This window comes from Lithobates pipiens, unplaced genomic scaffold, assembly GCF_037356315.1.
Source record: "Lithobates pipiens isolate NorthernLeopardFrog02 unplaced genomic scaffold, aLitPip1_a1.2 Scaffold_13, whole genome shotgun sequence".
Taxonomy (NCBI): domain Eukaryota; kingdom Metazoa; phylum Chordata; class Amphibia; order Anura; family Ranidae; genus Lithobates; species Lithobates pipiens.
In genome coordinates this window covers 422,644,293-422,659,644 of record NW_027507718.1, presented here as the reverse complement: position 1 = coordinate 422,659,644, position 15,352 = coordinate 422,644,293, and the positions used below count along the sequence as shown (strand labels likewise).

Below are 15,352 nucleotides of genomic sequence, written 5' to 3'. Positions count from 1 at the left end.
TAATTTTGGGGAGACAGATAGAGAGATATATATATATATACACACACACACACACACACAGTATCTCACAAAAGTGAGTACACCCCTCACATTTTTGTAAATATTTTATTATATATTTTCATGTGACAACACTGAAGAAATTACACTTTGCTACAATGTAAAGTAGTGCATGTACAGCTTGTATAACTTGTGTAAATTTGCTGTCCCCTCAAAATAACGCAACACACAGCCATTAATGTCTTAACCGCTGGCAATAAGCGAGTACACCCCTAAATGAAAATGTCCAAATTGGGCCCAAAGTGTCAATATTTTGTGTGGCCATCATAATTTTCCAGCACTGCCTTAACCCTCTTGGGCATGGAGTTCACAAGAGCTTCACAGGTTGTCACTGAAATCCTCTTCCACTCCTCCATGATGACATCACAGAACTGGTGGAATTTAGAGACCTTACGCTCCTCCACCTTCCATTTGAGGATGTCCCACAGATGCTCAATAGGGTTTAGGTCTGGAGACATGCTTGGCCAGTCCATCACATTTATTCTCCGCTTTTTTAGCAGTGGTCGCCTTGGTGGTGTGTTCGTCTATATCCCAAAGACAACCTCTGGATATGGCGCTGAGCATGTGCACTCAGCTCCTTTGGTTTATCATGTCAAGGCCTGTTCTGCGTGGAACCTGTCCTGTTAAACTGCTGTATGGTCTTGGCCACCATGCTGCAGATCAGCTTCAGGGTCTTGGCAATCTTCTTATAGCCTAGGCTATCTTTATGTAGAGCAACAATTCTTTTTTTCAGATCCTCAGAGCTCTTTGCCATGAGGTGCCATTTTGAACTTCCAGTGACCAGTATGAGAGAGTGAGAATGACAACACCAAATTTAACAATCTGCTCCCCATTCACACCTGAGACCTTGTCACTAAGGCGACGCATGACCCCAGGGAGGGAAAAATGGCTAATTGGGCCCAATTTGAACATTTTCACAAATTAAAAAAATTATCGATTTATGGATGCTGATATATATTGAATGCAAAATAATGTGTCTAGGAAACACTGCAAGTGTGTTAAAGCGCACACACAAGATCACCTACTAGTCTGTACATCAGGCTGGTCATTCTTCTCAATGAGTGAGACAGATTCCGGATGCTGCTTGGCATTTGTTAAACGTCAGCAGTGATGAGACCGCAAACACTACTCCACCTGCAAGTGTTTGCTGGCTGGAAAACGTGTACCTGCTCATTGCTTGTGTAGCAGCCCATTGCCTGGGCAATATTCCATTCTTTAAAGCCCAGCTGGAAATGTCAAACATTTTCATCATTTTATAATCTTGTACCCTGCATATTATGATTTGTGACAGATTTTCGCTTGCAAATGTCGTGTTTTTTTTTTTTGTTTTTTTTGGTCTCTTCTTAAACTGCTACCTCCTGCCCTCGCATCGCAGTGGTCTGTGCTGGCAGAGCTGAGTAACAGCCACACACGACATTGCAAATACAGACTTGAACTACAGCCTGACCAGTTTTGTGTAAGTTATTAAGAGCAGTGGGTCTTTTCTGTTGCCTATTAGACCACACAGTAATTTTTCGACTTTCTGCTCCGCTGCTATAAAAGAAAAGTGAAGGTAAGAGATGCATGTTCATTAAGAAGCTTACTAAGCAGAGAAAGCTCCAAGGTTGGAGGAGAGTTGATCATAGGAATTTCACAGGTTACATGGGCAGGTTTGCCTCCCAGCTTTTTTTTATTTTTTTTTATTTATTTTTTTTAATACAGGACTTCCTTTTTATTTTTATTGTGCTCCATCTAAGCTGGTAGAGCGCATTTTCATAAGACATAAGACTCTTAGGTCCCTTTCACACGACAAGCCCACTCGGATCCGTCTGTCCATTTTTCAGGTGAATCCAGACCGGCCATCCATTGACTCCTATGGGGAGACGGACGTCAGCGGAGATGTCCTCTGCCACTCGATCCGCTAAAAACAAACATGGCGTTCGCCATCTGTCTTAGCAGATCGGACAAATGAGATCTGATGAAAATGGACATGCTGTCCATTTTCATCTGATCTCTCCATAGGAATCAGAGGGGCTCTGACAGGCCCCTCACCGCTCAGTAAGCACAGACGGACCTGTCATCCGCCGGCTCACCGGAGATCAACGCGCCGATCTCCCGCTGAGCTGGCGGACTCGCTAGTGTTTACTAACAGTTTAGGCTATTGTTAGATGGTGCACTATGACTCCCTTATTTTGCTGTTCTATAGATAATGCTAATGCCATGTAAAATACTGTTCACATGACTGTTCACTTGGAATACTCAATCAAGTGCAGATGAAGTAAGTAAACTTTTCACATGATTGGACAACTGAAGTAAATATTAACACAATCTTTTGTGTGCATGTTCCCGGTTGCTTTGAGGCCAACAAAAAAAACCTCCCCACCTACCCCTGCCACTATAAACCTCTGATTTATCTGGTTTTAATAGAGCTCATGGACCTGTGACATGCACTCAAAAGCGTCGACTATGTCCGCCCTTTGCCCCCACCACCTCCACTTTTCATAGTAGTATTATAGCTTCTATAAATGAAAGCCGATCTATGAATGAAGGATGGGTTGATGAAAGAAAGGTCCACTCCTCCGTTCGTCATGTTTCATTCATACACATGCTGTTCACCAGAATATTACGATGGGGGTGTTCATAAGGGGACCTGAGGATGAAGATTTCAAGTAATCCTATAGCCAGCAGCATTGGTTCGATTGTAAGTAATGTTTCCCTTGAGGTTAGGTTTTTAAATAAATCAGCCTCAATATTCCTTGGTACCATCTGGGAGTTGGTGTTTCACTAATGGATGCTAATTATTTAACTTAATATCGCGTGCATGAACCAGATTGATCCATTGATATTATTATTATTTTTTATTGCTTATAGGAACATTTCATGGAAGTAATAAGAAACCAGGAATTTCTATTATTGCCAGCTGCTGAAATTACTAAACTTTTAACAAGTGACGATATGAACATTCCCAATGAAGAAACCATTTTGAACGCCTTGCTAACCTGGGTACGGCATGATGTAGAACAGAGGAGAAGGGACCTTAGCAAACTACTGGCCTTTATCCGTTTACCCCTGTTGGCACCACAGGTACTATGGTTCGCCTGGTTGTCAGAACCTGTATGAAGTTCAGTAACATACCATATATACTACATATAAATGTTGTTTGCCTTACACTTTTTGAGCACACCATTATGAGTTATTTCACTCAAGGTCTATATTCAGTTGGGTTTGTATAACTTCAAGCACAAAATCTTTGAAGTTTTACATAACATTCTGTAAGTAGACCAGGGGAAAAGGGGTAGGCTAAGCAACTCTATCGCTTACCTGTAGGAGTCGCAGCTTTCATAGCCACATCGATAGCTGTGCTTTCCAGTTTCAAAACGAGCAGTGATTTTGAAGGACATAACACCGAGATACACCTTTGGAGAGATCATGGTTTTATGCATAGCCAAGCTAAAAAATGAGGGCCACCTGGTTACATTATACTTTTAATATGGTACAGGTGTCAGTTTGTTACCTCCTAGATTTATAGTTTAATATAATGCTATTGGGGATGAGACCTTTATGCTATAGAACCCTGGATTCTTTATGCTAATATTACTTACAATTTCAGATATAGTGCTGACTGTTTTGTTTTGTTTTTTTGGTGTTCCCACTCCCACCGCCTATACCCCTCCTTCCCTTCTTATTCTAGAGTGTAATGGGTGCATTGTTAACAGTATGGTCTATAGGTACACAGTCCTGGCTTGGTACACGGTTTTAAAAGCACATTTCCCCCCATGTTTGGGTATAAAAATTATGAAGTCATGTGATGGCAACTGTATGTATCAAAGTACCTTCTGAAACTAATGGTCCAGTGCCCCCATTTCTTTTATGCCCCCTTTTTTTCTTATTGTCTCCCTTTTATCTCTTATTGGTTGTATTCTAAATCAGTGTATGTTATCCCTTTCTTAGTGAAAATTAAAGAGGATATTAAAAAAAAAAAAAAAAAAATATATATATATATATATATATATATATATATATATATATATATATATATATATATATTTTTTTTTTTTTTTTTTTTTATATATTATATAATCTAAAAAAAATGTGCCTGAAGGTCGGCTTCAAGGATCACCTTTCATTACATGTACACCTGTATCCAGGGTGTATTGTGTAACCTGTTACTAAACAATTAATAAAAAAAAAACGCAGCTGTGCGGGGCTCTGTCACCCTGGCCACGTTATTTATACACCAGGTTCTGTGAATGGGAGAACTACAACTACTGTCTGTCATTGCGTTTTGACTGCTTGTAGTTCTCATTGAACTACCAGGGCACTGATGAGTGCTCTACGTAGTTTGATTGCTCCTGCCATTAAGTAACTGCCTGCCCATATAGGGTATGGGCAGGCAGTTATACTGATAGTCTACAGGAGCCAAACATTGCACCTGTGATCTCCCAATGCAATGCTTTACAGGCTCCTAATAAATAAAATAAGTGCACATTTTGTAACCTGCAAAAAGGTGCATTTTTATTTTATTTTTGTATTTTACTTAGGTGAACTTCTCCTTTTTTAAATGTATCCACAATGTTTACAGATCCAGAGATGAATAAGGACTTGTATTCAATTTTGACTTTTTATTTTGATGTATTCTAATCATATAATATCACAGCAATAGCTCCCCCTCCCACCGTATCCACATTAAGTGAACAGTGCATTAAGTGCAAAAAATCTTAAGAGTGCACAGTACACAGTAAGAAAAGAAGAGGGAAATATTGATATGTCAAAATCCTGGCAGGTATTATATTAGGTGCAAAGTAGTGTAGGAAAAAAAGCTGGCCAATGGTATAGGGGACCGGGGAAAAAAACAGTGCCCACAAAAAAAATCAGTGCATTGCATACACACAAAAAAAAACCCATTAACAGTAAAATCCCAGTAAGGTCTTCCCAACAATATATAACTCCATTCAATTAGTTTGGTTTCTCCATTGGTGACAAATTCACCCATCCAATACTTAAATCCCCGGCGGGTGGTGCTTCCCGAGGCACCCCAACCAAGGAGAACCCTGATGCGCTGCACCATCATCAACATATATATGATGGGGTGAGCGTAAACCCACCAGGGCCCGCCACCAACAAATGATGTCCTCTTCCATCCACCCCCACAACATGCAAATTGAAATCATTCTACATACACATCCCCCCTTAACTTCATAGCATAAGTAGTATCATAGGCAAATATTTACTTGCAAACAAAAAAAAAAAGAGGAAAGTAAAAAATTAACGATTTCCTCTAATAAATACTTACACATCTATACAGGAGACATCTGCCATTGGATACATCTGTGCTAAGAGCACCAGAGTCTGATACCTTCTAACTAGGAATTTATAAGACATTTAATAAGGACTTGTTTTGAATTGCCTTTACTAAGTGACAAAATATGTAAATACTTTGGTGTTCATGATCTGGACACAGGATCACACATGCATTGTTTAAAAATTTAGATGGATGAAATGAGATGCACACATGGAATTATTTTTTAAGCTGAAATGTTTTACTGAATACAGGCATGTTTTTTATGATTCTTGAATAGAACGTTTGTAGTAAATGGTTTTAAGAAAATTTCTGATCTACAAAATGTTTGATCAGCTGAGTGAAGAGGGATCCATGGACTTATTAGAAATAAGGCCTCTCGTATTCATATTTGAAGCTTTGGTGGAACATTAATGAAGCATCTTATTAGTTTCTTGCAGACATGGAAAATAATGCACTGTTTAGAGATGACATTGAATGTCAGAAGCTCATTATGGAAGCCATGAAATATCATTTGTTGCCTGAGAGGAGACCAATGTTACAAAGCCCTCGTACAAAGCCTAGAAAGTCAACAGTGGGCATGCTTTTTGCTGTTGGCGGTATGGATGCAACTAAAGGTAATTATTCTCCTATCGCCCTGTAAAGTTTCTGCAGTAAAATAAATATTAATATGGTGCAACGTAGAATATCAGGTTTTAACTTGTTTATATTAAGGATCCCCTAGTGCCTCAAATTAAGTTTAACAAATCATACATATGGAACACAGATGCAGCTAAAAATCAAATCAATATGTACTTTAGGTATAGTATTCGGCTGCAGAAATCCTGGGGAAGCTGGTCAGTAGTACATAAGCTGGATAGCTGGGTTCCAGGGAGAATAGGAGAAGGTTTTGTGTTCGAGTTAATTGAAATGCAAAATGTTAATATTTGATTTTTACTTTTACCAGATGTTTATTTACTGATTGCAAATAAATAGATCTGCTTATTAAATGGTTTTAGGAGCTACAAGCATTGAAAAGTATGATTTACGTACCAACACTTGGACCCCTGTAGCCATCATGAATGGACGAAGACTCCAGTTTGGTGTAGCTGTGTTGGATGACAAGCTGTATGTTGTTGGAGGACGAGATGGACTGAAAACGCTAAACACTGTGGAGTGTTATAACCCTAAAACAAAAACGTGGAGTGTTATGCCACCTATGTCCACACATCGGCATGGTCTTGGTAAGTTAGCATACCCAATGCAACACAACTGATCAGCTAAATGGAAATCTATCAAAGTGTCTTTACTTTTTTAAATGTAGCTTACAGTTTGTATTCTATATTTACAAAGGCAGCCATATTTCCTCATGATGTATGTCTACAAATACCTTTGCTTAATATGGATAGTGTTGTATGGGATTGCATTCTTCACTCCCCCCCCCCCCCCCCCAAATCTCCAAACACACTTGCCAAATGGACACAACACACAAAAGTTGGCATAAATTGGCTGCGACCGTATCACAATTCTAACTCAAATCAATTTATCATTCTCAAAATTGCTTAGCCTTGATGACTCAAGCAAATTATATTTCTTTATCGTACATCATGGGACACAGAGCCTTAAGTAATAACTTAATGGGTATATAGGCACCTTCAGGTGATGGACACGGGTATACCCAATCCAGGCAGTTCACTCCCTATATAAACTCTCCTCCTTCCAGGAGCCCATCGTTTTTTTTTGCCGTGTCTAAGGTGTTGGTCACGTGTGAACATATGCTCTGAGGAGCTCTAGGAGCGATCTATGCTGGATTTAAAAAGTATCCATAGACCAGATCCATCCAAAGTGCCACTGAGGCCTTGCTTCTGAAGCACAAGGTTTTGCCTGTAATGCCTCTCTTTGTAGGGCTGGACGCATGGACCCAGGGCTTTGGTCATGCTACATGACCCAAAGCTTTCCTGGTGGGGTGCTTTTTACAGGTCCAAGGAGTAGAACCCCGAAAAAAAAAAAAGGGACCTGGTCCTTGAAGGTTTGCTAAACACAGCCCGTCGTGATGGTTGAAGGTTGGATTGTCTGTTAATTCAGCAAATCTTGCAGCGGGATAAGGTAAGGGAAGAAATGTAGGAACTGAAAAGTCCACTTATGCTTTCTTTTTAAAGGGAAAATATGATGTCATGCCTTAATTCTCCACTAGAGGGAGTCTATGCATATACCTTAATCTGTTGTCTTCACTGTAAAGCTCAGTGTCAGTCTGTGTGTGGCCACAGCAGCTTGCGCAGGGGGATTTTCTAAGGTAAAGGCTCTCCTAAAATGCTTTTTTTCTACCCCCTGAAGGGACAGAGGTTTAGGGAAACATCAGCAGTGTACCCCCCTTGTAATACTCCCACCCCCCCTCCGCTGCGGGGGCTACGAAGGGCCTGGATTTTGTTCCATCTGTTCCCTATGCTGACTGGTGTCAGGGGCTCCCACCTGTCGCCCCGCACCCCCCCCCCCCTTTTGGGTCTGTAGACACCCGAAAGCCGCATGGGAACACTTTCAAAAACGAAAGAGGGGGCTGGGCCTAGGCGCAGCGCTGTGCAACCTCCATGAGGATGCACGGCGGGAAAGGATTATAAAAATACAGCTGGAACAGTCTCTCCTCGGCTGACGAGGAAGAAGCAAGCAGTCTGCACACAGAGACACAGGAGCTGTGGGGCATGTGAGGTTTGCAACTGGCATTCCTGATACAGGAAGGATTTTTTTCCCAGCACTAGGCTGAACTTAATAGTGGCTTTACTGTCTTGACTATGTTCAGCGATTAAGTGCAATTTATTAGTGCCTCTGCTTTTGTGCTTAGGACTATGCGTACCAAAAAATTACCAAAGGTTTCACCCCCAGGCACTAGGATCTCCAGTCACACTTCCACACTGTCATCCTCGCCTGAATTACCAATTATGGCAAGCCAGGGTGAGCCATTGGAATAAAATTGATGGTGCAACTGCTTCTCACATCTCAGCCCCTGTATACATGACTGAAAATGTCCTTTCCTCCTCCCTGCAGGGCCTGGAAGGAAAATTAGCGGCTTTAATCGCATCCTTCATTCAAATGGATAGGAAGTGTTCTAGATCCCCATCCCCCACTTCAGACTCTTTGCAAGGGGAAGAGTGGGCACAGGATGAGGTGTTACCCTCAGCCGATCAGGAGGAAAGACAAACCATTGATTCCTCTGTGTGGAGGAAACAACGGTAGATGAACCTTTTTCAGCCTCACAATCTGAGAAATTGCTGATACAATCTCTTACAGAGATGGTTCGTTCTACTTTCATGTCTCCTGAAAGCTCGGTTTCTTCCCTGGGTTCCTTAAAACCTTCACAGCCTTTGCATGTATTTCCTGTCCATACATTACTAGAACAGCTTATTTTTGCTGAATGGGATCACTTGGATAAGCATTTTCTCCCTCCAAAGAGACTTTCAGTTCTCTATCCCATGGAGGAGAAATTCACCAAAAAATAATACCAGCAGAGTTGACGCTGCGATTTCTAGTGTGAATAAAAGCCTAAATGGTCCAGTAGACTATGCACAAATGCTTAAGGATCCAACAGATAAAAGGTTGGAATACCTTTTTTTTGTCAATCCTTAAAGGACCAATTTAGGCTGGCCCTTAAAGCGGTTGTATTGTCAAAATTTTAACTTTTACCTACATGTAAGCCTATAATAAGGCTTACCTGTAGGTAAAAAAAAAAAAAAAAAAAAAATCTCCTAAACCTGTACGGTTTAGGAGATATTCCCCCTGCAATGAGCCTGACTGCAGCGGCGCATGCGCAACGTGGATTCTCGGCTGAAAGCCTGGCAGACGACGGACCCTGCCGGAAAGAAGTCTCCCGCGAGCATGCGCGGGAGTGACATCACGCATGCTGGAGCTGCGATACCTGGAAGACAGGCCGAGGCAACATGTCAGCTACCTCGGCGTGGACCAGGTGAGATGCCTACGCTTCGTTCTAAGGTAAGTATTTCATAATGAGCTAGTATGCTCATTATGCCTTTTTGATTTACAGGTGTAAAAAAATAAGTCAGCGGGTTTACTACCACTTTAAAGAGGTTCCTGCACAACAAGCCTGGGAATTGGCTGAACTACCGAAAGCATTATGCTTTGCCATATATGCCATTAAAGATTCTATTCACCAGGTGTCCAATCTTGCGCTTATGCTAGTACGTATGCATAGAATCCTGTGGTTAAAAAATTGGTCAGCCGAAGCACCATGTAAAAACCTAAATAGGTTCCCTTTTCATGGGGAGCGACTATTTGGGGATGATTTGGACAAAAATCAATCCAAACATTTTCTAGTGGGAAAAGTACTCTTTTGCCATTCAAAAGAAAGTATAAATGCCCTTCATTTAAACGGGCTCTTTTCCCTGTGCCAAGGGCTTCCGCCTCTAGGCAGTGGCGACAGCCTCCGCCGTCAGACTCTAGAGGAAAACCTCAGGGTCAGGCCCTGGCTCAAAAGAAGTCCTGGGACCGGAAACCTGCAAAGCAGCATCCTAAAGCCTCATCATGAAGAGGCACCTACCCCCCCTCACCAAAGTAGGGGGGAAGACTTCTGCAGTTTTCAGAAGTCTGGCAAGAGGAAATTCAGGACAGATGGGTCATCTCCACGGTAACGCTGGAGTAAAAGCTGGAATTTTAGGACTTTCCACTGCCTCATTTCCTGAGGTCAAGCATTCCCAAAGATCCAGAGAAAGGACAATCTCTGTTTCGGGCGCTAGACTGTTTAATATCTCAGGGGGTGATCATACAGATCCCCACAAAAGAGCAAGGTTTGGGGTTTTATTCAAATCTTTTTATGGTACCAAAACCAAATGGAGAAGTCAGACCCATTCTAGATCTAAAAAATCTAAATGGGTTCCTGAAGATCCGCTCCTTTAGCATGGAGATGATCAGGTCAGTAGTTTCTGTCCTTCGAGGAGGAGAACTTCTGGCATCTATCAACATCAGGGATGCAGTGTGCTGCAGGCAGCATTATAGGTCCTCAAGTCTGGGGGTACCCACTGGTTTGTCTTCCTCCCCTCAAGTAGCATTGCTATGGGACATCCCATTAAGTTGCATTAAGTTAAATTACTTAAGGCTCTGTGTCCCATGATGTAAGATGTAAAGAATACGTTTTAAGAATAAGATTAAGTATATTTCTTTGCTACAAAAACTGATGTGCTCCTGGAAGGTAAGCGGTTATAAAAATCCTATGTTCCTCAACTATATAATAATCAGACCCCCTTATATGTAAGGTGACATACCACATAAAGTGCAAACGATGGGAGGAGGGGTAAGAATCTCTTCTTTACCAGACTTTCAGCCTGTCGGCAAAACTCCTAGGACAGTGTGCCCTTTATATAATGAGCCCCACTGCTTCCAGAGAGTTCCATTCACTCTCATTGACCCATTCCTACTTGCCCCAGGTGAACAGGAAGGGCCCAACGTCCCTTGATTACCTGAATAATCTGACCATCCTAATCAGCTAACACCTGGGGGGAAGGCAGAGGCAACCCCATGCAGGTACGCCCAAATAATGCCCTCCTATTACATTCTATGTAAGAATTATTGAATTCTGGTTTTCAGCATGACGTTGCTAATTGGAATACTATCAGTGTCTTTAAGGCTCTGTTTACACTTTTACCATGTGTTGCAGCAATGCATAGTAACACATTATATACAGTCAAAAATATTTATAAGCAAACACCTGCCTTATTGCTTATAAACACAAGCGCTAAAAACGTAAAGAAATTATGAAAATGGACTTTCATTAAACATAAACTGATTTCAGCTGCTACTTACAGGCACACTCAGACAGAAATAGTGCAAGACATATAAAGCAAAAATCCCGATTTCGGGGGTCTTGTCCCCCTCTTCGGGGGTCTTGTCCCCCTCTTCGGTTCTTCTGCCGGACCTCCGCTTTCTTCTTCCAGCTCTTTTACTAGTCCCGTCTACCTGGAGCCAAGTTCAAAATGAATGGACTTTTCTCCGTGCGTGGGCAAGTCCGTTCATTTCAAAAGTCCGGCAGACTAGCACACAGACGGGCAGACAATTTTGAGTCAAAACTTTTTTGATTCAAAAGTCTGTCGGACTTTTGGAAAGAAGTACACCGGAGCCCACACACGGGCGGATTGTCTGGCGGACTCTGGTCCGCCGAACAAGTCCGCTGGATAGTCTGATCGTGTGTACGAGGCATTACTCTTACCGGGACCAATAGGTTCAATCAGGCATATCAACACTTCCACTGTGTGGTACAGGTCCTCACTACTTTATCCACCACTGCGCTTCTATCCCCTCAATGTCTCAGTAGAAAAAAAAAAACAGCAGACATAGCATAATCACGTTTTAAAACTAATTTTTAATATTGTTCTTAAAAATCATCATAATATGCACTCACAAAGGAATAAACTTAACATAGCGTTGGTTCACATTTGCAGTATCAGATATGTGCAGTCTCTCCTACCGCTCACTGTAGTGCTGGCTATAGCCGACGGAGGACCCGACTGCCTTTTATACTGACGTTGATACTCGCCATATGGCTCCACCTTGACGCGTTTCGTCATTCCGACATCATCTGAGGGTGGGGTAAAACGGAGCTCCCTCTATTTTATGCCTCCAGAGTCATTGATGTCCATATTACCGTATATACTCGAGTATAAGCCGAGATTTTCAGCCTCTTTTTTGAGGCTGAAAGTGCCCCCCTCGGCTTATACTCGAGTCATCGCTGTCTGCCCGCTCGATCAGCGTGTCGAGCAGACAGACAGCGGCCATTCTACGATTCAAAAGCCGCGCCTCCGGCTCCGCCTTCGCCTGTGATAGGCGGAACACTGAATTTCCCAGCAGCCTGTGTTCCGCCTATCACTGACATCGTATCATCCTCGTACTACGGACGAGGATGATACGATGTCAGTGATAGGCGGAACACAGGCTGCTGGGAAATTCAGTGTTCCGCCTATCACAGGCGAAGGAGGAGGCGCGGCTTTTGAATTTTACAATGGCCGCCGAAGAGGGCACGGGACGGAGGCAAGGCAAGGCAAGGCACGGCACGGCACGGGACGGGACGGGACGGGACGGAACGGAGGCAAGGCAAGGCACGACACGACGGCAAGGCACGGGACGGGACGGAGGCAAGGCAAGGCACGACGGCAAGGCACGGGACGGAACGGAGGCAAGGAGGCAAGGCACGGGACGGAGGCTCGGGACAAAGGTAGGCTGGACACACACACACACACACACACACACACACACACGGATGGGTGGATGGATGGAGACACACACACGGATGGGTGGATGGATGGAGACACACACACGGATGGGTGGATGGATGGAGACACACACAGGGATGGGTGGATGGATGGAGACACACACACACAGGGATGGATGGGTGGATGGATGGAGACACACACACACAGGGATGGATGGATGGATGGATGGAGACACACACACACAGGGATGGATGGATGGATGGACACACACACACACAGGGATGGATGGACGGACACACAGGGATGGACGGACACACAGGGATGGACGGACACACAGGGATGGACGGACACACACACAGGGATGGACAGGCATGTCTCACCCTCGGCTTATACACGAGTCAATAAGTTTGCCAGTTTTTTTGGGGGTAAATTGGGGGCCTCGGCTTATATTCGGGTCGGCCTATACTCGAGTATATACGGTAACTACTTGTTGGCACACGGCTCCTCTGCCGGCCACTGAAACAGAGGCATCTGACCATACTCAGCAGATTAGACGGCATGTACGAGCGCGGTTTAAATCTCGCACTACCATAGATTTGTCAATACTGATCGGCCGCAATTTGTCTGCAGATAGCATTGACGAGTAACCCTTTTTATATATTTTTTTATATAACGGACATTGCTAAGTCCTTTCTCTTAATATGTGTGTAAAAAAATCAATCCACGCTCATATAATCTATCTACCATACAATTATCTTGGACTCAGCAAATGTCTTATACTCCGCAGCATCTATATACGGTGTGTAAACGAAAAAACTATCGCTTTACACTCTCATACATTAATATAACTGCCATATATTGAGTAATTGAAGCTCAACACACGCAATGTTCTAAAAAATTATTGTACATTAAAATGCATTAAAAAACGCACAACCCATTGCACTTACTAATGCATGAAAAACGATCATTACAGTAATTAATAAAATTGAATAAAAATAAACTAATAAATATATATGAAAAATTAAATATAAATGTACAATTAAAATTCATATTTACGGATCGAATTGCTGCATGGCACTCCTAAACGATTAATGTAGATATAAAAAATTTCAACCGATAAAAATCTATATTCTGTATGAAATCGTTAATCTACAGGTGCCCCTTTAAAAGCTGGCATTGGCTATACATCCCCATATGGACTATACGTATTGAACTCCTATATAATTTTTAATTGCACAAAGGATATTGATGTCCATATGAAAATAATTGATCAGCGCTCCTAAAATCTGTGTTCACAGGGATTTTTACTTTATACATTATATACAGTGCTTTCATCCATTAAAGCTGAATTCCAGCTTTACCTTTTCCTTCTGGTATAGGCAGCCTGTCCCTTCCAGTGTTCACAATTGCTTGTGCCTCTTTCCTGAATGCTTTCTTGGTTGAAACCACCCTCAGTACCTCTTAATTCCCTCTCCCAATGACTTCAACCATAAGAAGTCCTGTGCTGCACTAAGTTCCTGACAATGGCCCGACCCTAACGCCCAATGTCTGCCTCCATCTGCCAATCATTTCTACCAGCTTGTGTAGGCGGACCTTATTGGCAAGAACACCCCCATTGACTGGCTGTACTCTTAGGGGGGAAAAAAGGCTGCAGTGATGTGTGGGAAGTACATGGAGTTTGTGTTTTGCATCATCGTTGCTGCTTAAAGATCAGTTCTTAAGAAGGAGAGTGGTTGAAGCTGTACTAATTTTATTCATGATCAGAAAGGAAAAGAGGGGTTAAGGGAATATTTGAATTTGTGCCATTCATCACGACTTCATCTTCAGTGCATCTACCAAGCACATCACAACGCCTGTCCTTTATGGCACACCACAGTGCACAGATGAGGTCTGTTTAAACTTACACTGTGGTGTGTGCATAGCCCATTCAGTATGACTAGTACGTAGTACTAACCACAACGCACATCAGTGCGCAAAGTACCACAGTAGAGCTGATACTGCATTTAACTTGTGTGCACCAATACAGCACAACTGCTGAACAGTTATTCCAAGGCAACAGAGCCATAGATTGACACAGCTGATATAAAGCTATCGGGGCACAAGGGTGTTCCCATACCAGAGGGTGCACTGCTCTTTTTTTCAGGAGAAATTCCGGGTATTTCGTAGACACAGTTAACACTTCTAGTTCTGCAAGTTTTTTTTGAGTTTAGCTCCACTTAAAAGAACATTTTTTATTTTTATTTTTTAACTGTTCAGCCACCTGGATAGCCTTTTCTAGTGATTTTATCAAATGCCATGGAAATGGTTTAATGTCAAACGACACTGGGGCTTGGTTCTAAGAGGTAAATGCTTATATGCTACAGACAGGTCACCAAAGAGTTAATGCAAATACACAGAATAGTTGTCACTGAGGGGTTGATGCACATGCTCTTGAAGTAGAGTACATACACTGCAGACAGATTAATGAAGGGCTATCACCTCTGGGCTCTGGGACTGAGCGGTCAATACTGCTTTTATGTGTTGGCTGATCACTGAGAGGATAATGCTCATGCACTGCAGAATGGTCACTGATGGGTTAATGCTTATACTCTAAAGTGCTTTTACCGCCCCCCCAACCACTACCCTACTTGGCTGCAGAGGCAGTGGTTGGGAGTGTACACATGCGGTTGCAGGAATTACACTCCCTGAAGTTTTTGGAGGACATAGTACACCATCCACTCAAGTGCACGGGGACGCTCGGCAAGCACCTTTTAACCTCATGCAATGCATCCAGTTGCAGCCTGCTAGTGCAGGTTGTAAGGTGTTAAAGCAGGCGGGGAGGAGATTACAC

General features: G+C 42.7%; 1 protein-coding gene across 2 annotated transcripts in view; it reads left to right on the top strand.

The window, feature by feature from the left end:
• KLHL5 (kelch like family member 5) overlaps positions 1 to 15,352 on the top strand; it is a 122,571-nt gene that overhangs the window by 83,115 nt on the left and 24,104 nt on the right. For both annotated transcript variants that reach the window (XM_077477634.1, XM_077477633.1), the window contains exons 5-7: positions 2,908 to 3,120; positions 5,766 to 5,952; positions 6,334 to 6,558. In XM_077477634.1, the coding sequence (XP_077333760.1) occupies positions 2,908 to 3,120; positions 5,766 to 5,952; positions 6,334 to 6,558 (625 nt within the window). The remainder of the gene's footprint in view (positions 1 to 2,907; positions 3,121 to 5,765; positions 5,953 to 6,333; positions 6,559 to 15,352) is intronic.